At 36.4% G+C, this 10,557-nt stretch overlaps 1 protein-coding gene across 1 annotated transcript; it reads left to right on the top strand.

Annotated features, from left to right (window-relative positions):
- The first annotated feature begins 8,328 nt into the window (after positions 1–8,328).
- On the top strand, positions 8,329–9,258 carry LOC101657117 (olfactory receptor 4C11-like). The gene has a single exon (XM_030885817.1). The coding sequence runs from the start codon at positions 8,338–8,340 to the stop codon at positions 9,256–9,258; it is 921 nt and encodes a 306-aa protein (XP_030741677.1). The 5' UTR covers positions 8,329–8,337.
- The last annotated feature ends 1,299 nt before the right edge of the window (positions 9,259–10,557 follow it).

Genomic DNA, 10,557 nt, shown 5'->3' with positions numbered 1-10,557 from the left:
GTCAAGTGGCCTGTAAAATGCTTACCTAGAGCGGATCGTGTTGGGAATTTAGGCTGTTTCCAGCTATTTGCTATCGTGAACTGTGCTGCAATGAACATGGGGGAACAAACATCTGTTCATGATGTTTCTTATTCTTTCTGGGTATATTCCCAATAATAGTATTGCCGGATCATATGCTATTTCAATTTCCATCTGTTTTAGGCATCACCATATCACATTCCACAGTGGCTGTACATATTTACAACTCCACCACAAGGATAAGACTTTCAATCTCACCACACCCCTCTACCATTTGTTTTTCTCAGGTTTTGTTTTTTTTCCCCCAATCGTGCTACTGTTGTGGGTTTTAGGTGGTAACTCATGGTTGCCTTGACTTGCATTTTCTGTATGGCTAGTGAGCATTTCCTCATGTGTTTATCAGCCATTTGGATGTCATCCTTTGTGAATTGTCCATTCAGTCCTTTGCCCGACTTCTCCTAGAATTACTGGTTGGTTTTATCCCCTTGTAGTTTTGTAAAATTCTGTAGACTTCATAAATTAGCCCTTTGCTCTTAGGTAATTAATAAATATCTTCTCCCTCTCTATGGGCTCCCTTTTTACTCTTTAATGAAGTCTTTCTATGTACACAAGTGTTTTATTTTTAATAGGTCCCACTTATCAATTTTGCCTTCCATGGAGTGTTTTTCCTTTGTTATTTCTAAAAGGGCTGTGTATTTCCTGCACTAGGGCTCCTAGATTTGTCCAAATTTTCTCAATGACAATCCTGAGAGCTTTGGGCTTTACATCTAGGTCTTTGAGCCACCTGAGTCTGTTTGTGTGCGTGGAGTGACATATGAGTCTTATTTGTCTGTGGGTGGATATCAAAGCTTGCCAATACCCTTTATTGAAGAGGGCATCTGCTTCCCATTTAATGTTTTTGGGACCTTTGTCAAAAATCAGTTGTCTGTACACAAACTTTTTAATTTCTGGGACTTCTGGCCTTATGTATTTCTTCTATTGCTATGGGTTAAAGTTCTTAATGTCCATGTGTGTTAATTTGGAGAGAGTGCTTTTCCATGTATTTGTCTGTGTCCTCCAATTTATTGAACTGGTTGGAATACAGCTTTCAGAAAACTCTATTATTACTCTTTCTCTTTCATTGGGGTCTGTTGTGATTTTCCCTGTTTCATCCCTAATTCTAGGTATTGACGTCTGCTCCTTCTTCTCTGTTATTGAGTTTGCTATCAGTCTTTCAATTTTGTTCATCCTTTCACAGAACCAACTTTTTGCGTTGTTTACTTTTTTCCATCGTTCTGTTTTTCAGTTCACTTATGTCTGCCCTAATTTCTTGATTTCTTTTCTTTTGCTGCTGGATGGATTGTGCTGTTGACTCTGTTCTAATTGTTAGAGGTGCTGTGTTAAGGGGCTGACCACAGTTATCTCCTCTTTTTTCATGTGTGTATTTATCACGATAAAGTAACATCTGATAACTGCCTTTGCTCTGCCCCCAGGTTTGGGTATATTGTGTTTTCATTCTCAATGATTTCAATGAAATTCCTGATTTCCTCTCTGATTTGAGTTATTAGCCACTCCTTTTTGAGTACTGTGTTTTTGAGTCTCCTACTGTTTGTCATTGTTTTTTGCTCTTTCTATTCTTTATTTACAAGTTTATGGTGCTGTGGTCAGAAAAAATGGCTCAAATGATCTCTATGTGTTTGAATAATCTCAATCTTGCTTTTTCTCCCAGTGTACAGTTTATTGTAGAATATGAGCTGTGTGCATTGGAGAAGCAGGTGTATTTTCCCCCTGTTGGTTGGAGAGCTCTGCAAATACCTAAAAGGTTAAGGTGTTTATTTGCACTGTTCCGCTCTTCTATTTTTTATTGAGTTTCTTACCTGTTTGTCTGTCTTTCCTTGAGAGCTGAGTATTGAAATCCCATATTATGACCATTGACCTGGTGATTTCATGTTTCATCTCCTTGGATATTTGATTGATTAATTTTGAATGTCATTTTTTGGTTGCATATATATTTATTATGTTTATATGTTATTGGTCTATTGAACCCTTGAGCACTATGTAATGCCAATTCTTATTTCTCATTATATTGTGTAACTTGAGGTCTATAGGACAGGTAGAACTGCTCCTTTGGGATTCCTAGACTGTACCTGTTATGAGAGTTTATGGGGAGGAGTACCATCTTTCTCGCCCCAAAGCATCTGGTGGTTTAGAACTTCAGATCCCATGAATCGCAGTGCCATGTGTCACCACTATGCAATCAGACTGCCAAGGGCATTCAGAGAAGTAGTGTGGCATGAAGCATCCCTCCACTTAGAGGCTTCAGGGGATGGTGGTCTGGTAAGTCCAGGCACGAACTTGTCCCCTAATTTTAGATAAACAAGGATGTGTGTACCTTTAGAAGCGGTGATCTAATGGGTCCCTGAGAAATATATATATATATATATAATTTCTTAATATTCCTTGCAAAACTTGCCTTTTAGAGTATGTACAGTAACTGCAGATGCTTATGAAAATCTGCTTATCCCTTCCTGTGACATTATAAAACCTGCTAATATCTTCCCGTAATTATTGCAAAAACCTGCTTCTGTCACATAGTTTAATCTGTATCTATCTATATCTATATAACTTTCTTGATTTTTACTGGAATATTAAAGGAGTTTGAAGGTAGTGAACCCTGTAATTTCCTCTTGCCTGGGATTTTAGAGTAATGAACTAATCTCTGTATTTTCCTGAAAGTGACAGGAATTTCTGGACCTCGTTTTCTGGCATCATGAGCACCTGGCATCACAGAGCAGAAGTCTATGAATGACAGTGAAAGTCCAAAATCCATGTGCAGAGTCCCCATGCATATTAATACTCCATTAAATTCCTTATGACAATTCATTGGGGTTCAGAACACTCTTACCTCAAACAGAATCCATTGGAAAGTGAATTACCTCCTCGCCCTCTCCAGCCAGTCCAGTGAGGATTAGTCTCACTTAGAACTTGCCTGGTTGTGTCCCTGATGGAGATTACCATACTAGGTGGGAGTCAAGTAGTCATGAGTCATACCTTGTTAGTCATGCCCTGACTGCCTTAGCTGGAAAGCCCTGGACCAATCTTGTAAGCCCTTCTAAGATAATGTATATGTTTCAAACAAGGTCCCCATTCCTGTTTCTGTAACTGATATATTGATATGCCCCTGTATTAGACTGGATTAACTAGAGAAACAAATCCAGAGACACTCATATATGTGTAAGAAAGAGCTTTATTAAGAACTTCTTATAAATCACGTCAACATATTAGCCCTGTCCAAGTCATCTATAAATTCAATATTAATCCATAAGTCATCCTTCAGACTCCCTTAACCACATGCAATGAAGCAAAAGGCAGGAAGATCATGGCCTTGTGGGAGCAAGGTGGCATGGATCCAAGATCAATGCAAACATGGCAGGGCTCCAGCAGTTCTCAGGATCAGCAACAGGAAGGTGAAGGCAGAGAGAGAAGTGTGCTCAGTCCAGCATATGAGAAGGCCACACCCCCAAGGAGGCATCATCAGTTTGTGATCTGACTGACAGTTTGGATATGACCCTACATATTTATATACCTCCAAGTTGACATAAAATTAATTATTACATCCACCACTCATGAATTTTAGACAATTTCCTTTGTGTTCCATGCTTTATGTAAGTAATTGCTTGACGGAAAATCCCTGGAGACTTTTTTGACCCCATGCTATTGGTTATCTGAATGATGTGTCTCTTCTTATTTATTTAGCAATATAAAAATAGCAAAAACAAATATATTGTGAAATAATTGATACTCAAAATTGTTACATAATCTAGGGTTTAAACAAGAGTTCTTTTTTTGGTATAAGCATAATTAGGAGCTCAGAAACTTCTCGCGAATAAGGACATGGTTCAAAAACTAGTAATTTAAAGTAGCACAAAGTGGGTATTTCTAAGCTGAGCATTTCTTCCAGACTCTAAATGTCAAACATCCTGGAATAAACAAAGGATTCTAGCATTTCAAAATTAAGCATGTCAAGATGAGGGTTTTACTGTTTGACCACTTTAAAATACTCCAATGTTATTTGAAGTTCATGCAAGCTCGACTGTTTTATTCCATAGGATGAAATAGTTGCTTCCATCTCTTACCAATATCCCCAACAAATACACACACTGGGTTCTTCCCAGGGAAACCAAAGGCCTCAATTACATCATCAGTTTTTGAATAACTTATCTCTAGTTATCTGAATTTGTTACAAAATAATATTTTGGTTTTATGAAGCCCAACTTATCGTTTTAAAAAATAAGAACTGTTTTAAAATGTATGTGCCCATTCTATGGGATAAATTATTTATCCTAAAAATACATATGGTGATCTAAGGTGATACTATTTCTCTATGTCCAGAGCTAAGATGTAATTCAAGACACATGAAAATAATTAATCCAATATATTAGGCTTGTATTTCACTTTCTCCGAGGGAGAAAGATGCTTTCAACTCCTGTGAAGAGTTGCAGTCTCAGAAATTCACAGGGGTGGCTCTACCCTGTCCTGCAGGGTCTTTATTAGTCAGTATTGACCCTATTAGTCAGTGAGTTAAATTATTAAAAAAATTATTATTGGAATGAACCTATGCATGCATGAACTGGTACACTGGTTACAATATTTTTACATACTAGCTTATATATTTATACACTTAAGTAATTTTATACTCCCTAGAACTAACATGCTATTAATTTATATTCCTACCCCAACTTTATACCAGCAGCCATTACACCAAGACTTTTTTTTTTTTAGTGGAAACTGGTATTAAGAACCAAAAGTTTGGCTATAGATCAGAGCTTCTCAACCTGTGGGTCGAACGACCCTTTCACAGGGGTAGCCTAAGACCATATTTCTGATGGTCTTAGGAACCAAGACACCGCTCCTCTATCAGTCTGCAGGCAGGTCCGCCCACATGCAGACATGCCTACGTACGGGGTCTCCACACGAGGAATTGTATTAAAGGGCCGCAGTCTTAGGAAGGTTGAGAACCACTGCTGGAGATGATCATCATTTTAATTCTAATAAAAAGTTATTTATGAGTCAAATATCTTTAATTTCAATAATAGGCCATATCCCCTACGTCCCATATAAGAAGACAAATTGTAGATAAGCTCTGTATCACATCTGGCTCCATACTTTTTAATTGGGAGAAAAGGGACACTTTAGGGAGTGATCTTCCCCCAGACTCCTATATTTTGCATCATTCAGGTTAAATACTCCTCCAGGGAAGGCAAAAGAGAAGCATTTCACAGTCAAATTCTTGAGTATGTTTGGGTTTCAGAGTGTGTGGGATGTTGTGACTAATTTAGATTGCCTTCCAGTGGACAGAGGGGAACCTAAGCTTCTGGGGAGATCAAAAAGACCCTGGTTTCAGAACAATCAGAGAGGTTTAGAAGCTTGTCTTTTTGTTGTTGTTGTTGTTGTTCCTCCTCATTTGAGTGTGGGGCTTCCAAGTGACTGTGGAAAGAAAAGAGAAAAGCTGAGTACCCCAGCCTCTGCACAGACATAGGTAAGCTTGTACTGGAAAACAATTCAGTTGTATTTAGAACTTGGCAAAAACTGTTGAAAGTTATTACATTCACTCTGATCTAGCCCCATAAAGATTACAGACTGGGTAACCTTGTGAATAGTTTATTCTGTTATATTGGATTGCTATGAATTGGAATCAACTTGAGGATACAGAATAAAACATCCATTATATGTGTCTGCACAGAGAGATATAAATACAAATGCTGTGCAATATATAATAAATGATATATATTTTTAAAAAGACAACTCATAGCAATGCTATAGGAGAGGATAGAACTGCGCCTGTGAGTTTCCAAGAGGATTGGTGTTTTAGAACTATACACCTGGAGGTTAGCAGCCCAAAGCATAGCCATTATGCCACAGGACCCCAGTGATCATATGGAGTGAGACACATTCACATGCTTATCACTTTGTAGATAAAAACTGAAGATAATCTTTAATTTTCTACCTATATCAGAAGGCTTGAGGGCTCACTGGTAAGGCAATAGAAATGAATTAATTAGCTCATCTCCTATGATAAGGTTCTTAAAAATCTTTCTTTTTAAATTCAAACCATGCTTAGAACATGTCTTCTAATATCACCAACAGACAGGTCTCTAACAGTAGCTGTTTGTCATCATCACTGAGACCAAAAATGCAGTTTCTCTCCATAGAAACTACAAATAGTATGATCTTCTTCCAACACTTTTAATCAATAAATTATTATATAAATGATTAAATGTTTAATCTAGGTTTTCCTCGCTTTAATGGAAATATTATTATTATAAGTATACGCTTATGTTCTCTGATATTTTGCTTTACAATATATTTTAATGACCTATGCACATATATCTGTTTTATGACCAGTTGCATAAAAGCACTACTCCTAATTTACTCAATGACTTCCCAGTCAACATTTATTTCTTATATTTTGCTATCATAGAAAGGGTTTCAATGATCACCTTTGTGCTTGTAATTGAATCTACAAGAAATGTAATCAATGGCTGATGAATATTTAATATGTAGTGTAGTGAACATCACACCCTAAGAGATTAAACTCACTTAAACTCATTAAAAACAATATGACATGGCTGGGACTCCATGCCTTTGCAAGCACTATATGCTAATTTAATTGATATTTGAAAAACTTTACTTGTATTTGAAAACAAAATCTAGCTGGTATTCTAATTTTGTGTCTTAAATTACGATGAAATCAAATACCTTTTCAAATGTTTAATTCTTTAGATAGAAAAACAGCTCCTCAAAATTGATTTTTGGTCCATTTTTCTCCTGCATTGACTTAAAAAGAAGATTGGTGAAATATCTTTTAACTAAACTATGCCTGCAAATGTGTTACAAATGAAATTTACCTGTTTGACACTAATTTTACTTTTGATTATGCCACTTTGGGAGTAATAAGTGAGATAATGTGCATTAAAGGAGTTGCACAATTTCTGGAAGTTATAATTGTTGTTAGACATTGCTGAAGCTGTACTTCATAGCATATCTATATATAATATAAAAGAATGGAATGTTGCCCATTTCTACACCCTCTTTATAATCATTACTATGCTTCATCCCACTGTTGCAGCCATTCTGTCGATCCACCCCATTGAGGATCTTCCCCATTTTCTCTGACCCTCTACTTTGCCAAGCATTATATTCATCTACAGGGATTAGTCCCTCCTACTAACACGTCCAGAGTAAGTTAGATAAAGTCTCATCATTCTTGTTTCTAAAGATAATTTTATTTGTACTTATTCCAAAGAATTTTTATTGTTCTTTAGGCCATCCATGGTAGGTTCCATTTTATTCACTAACATCATAATTAAATGTATCAAGTACCCTTAGTCTACTTTATTCATTGTCCTGTCTCACATTTAATATGAGGCGTATTAAAATATACCATACCCTGGGTCAGGCATATAATTAGATGTACATGAATAAAAGAAGTTAACCTTTGACTTCTACTTCTCTTATTTAAAGTTAAGGTTTAGGAAAATCATGAACATACACAACAAAAAGCACATTGAAACATTTGCACTACGACTTGGAACTTCTTGAGCTTTTCTAGGCTTTTACTGAGTAAGCTGTGAACATGAAAAGCAGTTCTGATATATGGTTAATGCACTCCTTCTCCTCTTCCTTAACTCTAGCCTAAGGCCTAGTCTGTATCTTAAGAAACTTGGTTAAAAGAACCAGAGGAGCATCATGAATAAAGAGAAGAATGTAATTTTTGACAATGTTGGTATGATAAGACTTTATAACTAGACTACCAATTAACCATTATGAAAGTACTACTTGGAAGAAAGACACACTCACATCTCTTGCTCTCTCTCTCTCTCTAAATATCTATATATCAATCTCTATTTCTATCTATCTATCTATATACATACATACATACATACACATATGTGTATGTATATATATTTGGGATTTTTTTTTACAACAGGCTACTTCTGAAAATACTTGCTGAAAGCTGAAGGTCAATATATAGCTCAGTTAATTATCCACTGATAGCAAATCCTTTACATTTATGTTAATTATTTTTAATGAACCACTTATTTTTTCATGATTTTCCTATCACAACCTGATAAGCAACAACTTAAATATTTAAGTATTTTGTATTTCACTTTGTTCTTAAAAACCAATAAACAGAGAAGAAGTTACTCACAGGTAAGTAGAACTTCCATGATCGGGCACAGGCATTTGAACTACAAGTGCAGAATTCATTTTACAAACTACTTAATTTCTCCTTGCAGATAAATTCTAACATCTACTTTCCCCACGCCTACTGAAACAATGCCTCACAATAAGAGTGTTACTGAATTCATAATGTTAGGATTGACACTGGATCCTGTGAAGCAGAAAATGGTGTTCATAATCTTCTTAGTTTTCTACCCTGGAACTGTGGTGGGAAATTTGCTCATTATTGTGACCATCAAGTTCAGTCGATCTCTAGGGAGTCCCATGTATTTCTTTCTGTTTTATTTATCCTTTGCTGATATCTGCTTTTCAACTACCACCGCCCCGAGACTCCTTGCAGATGTTCTCTCTTCAAAGAAAGTTATATCCTACAATGAGTGCGTGACACAAGTCTTTGCACTGCATTTATTTGGTGCCATGGAGATCTTTGTCCTTATCCTAATGGCTTCTGATCGTTATGTGGCCATCTGTAAGCCTCTGCGCTACCCGACCATCATGAGAAGACAGGTCTGCGTCATCTTGATTATTCTTGCCTGGATAGGATCTTTTATACATTCTATCACTCAGATTTCTCTGGCCTTGAAACTGCCCTTCTGTGGACCCAATTTGATTGATCATTATTGCTGTGATCTTCAGCCCTTGTTGAAACTTGCCTGCATGGACACTTATGTGATCAACCTCCTGTTAGTGTCCAACAGTGGGGCCATTTGTTCAAGTAGTTTCTTGCTTCTGATGATCTCATACTTTGTTATCCTGCACTCCCTGCGAAATCACAGTGCAGAAGGGAGGAAAAAAGCCCTCTCTACTTGCACCTCTCACATCACTGTGGTCATCTTATTCTTTGGTCCATGTATATTCATATACACGCGACCACCAACCACTTTTCCTGTGGACAAATTGGTGGCAGTGTTTTATACCATTGGCACACCTTTTCTCAACCCACTCATCTACACTTTAAGGAATGCAGAAGTAAAGAATGCCATGAGAAAGCTATGGAGTGTTAGAATTATGTCATAAAGGAAATGAGGATGTGATGACATGTTCTATCATCAGATTCTATGTGAACAGACATCAAATATAATTGTGTGTATTATTGTACAATAGTCAATCAGATGTAAAATGGTCATTGTTTTTATAGTTAACAGTATGATGTAAATGTCTAGCATTTTGTGTCAGAGTTAGACACATTGCCAGAATAACCGAGATCAATGTGGACCAATGTGACATCAACTTGAGTCAACCTTTTCTTGAAAGCTCGATTCTTCCATTGCTGCATGGGAACAATGCATCATAATTCAGCATCTGTACTCTTTTGATAAGCAAGAACTTTTCCAGTCACAACCATGCAAACTTAGGAGAATCCATAAATGCAGTGCATCCGATTCTCTATAAATTTTCATTCCTTTTAAGGTACATTTTGAAATAGACAATCTATTTTGACACCTGCAGGTCAATTGAACTCAGTGTATTAGATTTTCCTTTCTATTTGATCACTGGCTTATGCGTGAATATTTCCATGTTTTTGAATTGGAGACTTTTTTGGTTTGTTATTATTTTGCAAATTGATATTCTAAACTAATTTTTCTCACTGTTACCTTTCAATATTAAAATAAAGAAAAGATGTTGCATGTAAATGCATCATCTTAGAAATAGTTCTGACTAAAAGACAAGTAAATATTTTTAAAGTTCTGCAAAACATAACATATATTTCATCTTAGGTATCATCTGTCACATCCATATTTGTGTAGGAAAAGTCATTGTGAAGAGCATGATGGATACTTTTGTGACAAGAGTTAATAGGTCATTGAACCACCTATATGGGACCAAATTAAGAACAGCAACTAGAAAGTTTGCAAAGGGAGTTTAGGGTCTCATGGGTTTGTGAGAATAGTGGAAGAACAATTAGGAAAAAGAGAGTGTGAATGATTGCATAATTTAATGAATATAGTCAGTGTAATTGAATTATTCATGTGAAATTCTGGAATCAATATGTAGTGTGTGTATACGCCCAACCATCACAAAATATCATTAAATGAATTAATATGTCTCTGATGCTCAAATGAATCATTTTCCCTGATGTATTATTAAGCATGCTTTTACCACATGTCACTGAGTCTTCTGTCCATAATAATGGTCTAGTACTTTTAAGACTTTTTACAGGAGCAGAAAACCTCATGTTTTTACCCAGGATTGACTGGTGGGTACGAACTACTGGACTTCTTTGCAGTTAGCAGCAGCTCAAGGTCAATCAACTATGCCAGCAGGGCTCCTGATCCAAGCCTGTGTCCTTTTTATATTCAGTTTCTATGTACTTGA

The sequence above is a fragment of the Echinops telfairi genome, unplaced genomic scaffold (assembly GCF_000313985.2).
Source record: "Echinops telfairi isolate 266 unplaced genomic scaffold, ASM31398v2 ScPeMD7_60;HRSCAF=208, whole genome shotgun sequence".
NCBI classification, from domain to species: Eukaryota; Metazoa; Chordata; class Mammalia; order Afrosoricida; family Tenrecidae; genus Echinops; species Echinops telfairi.
This window is presented reverse-complemented; position numbering and strand designations above follow the sequence as displayed.

What these genes read in the sequence shown, in the direction of transcription:
- LOC101657117 (XM_030885817.1), top strand. Translation starts at nt 8,338, where the DNA reads ATGCCTCACAATAAGAGTGTTACTGAATTCATAATGTTAGGATTGACA.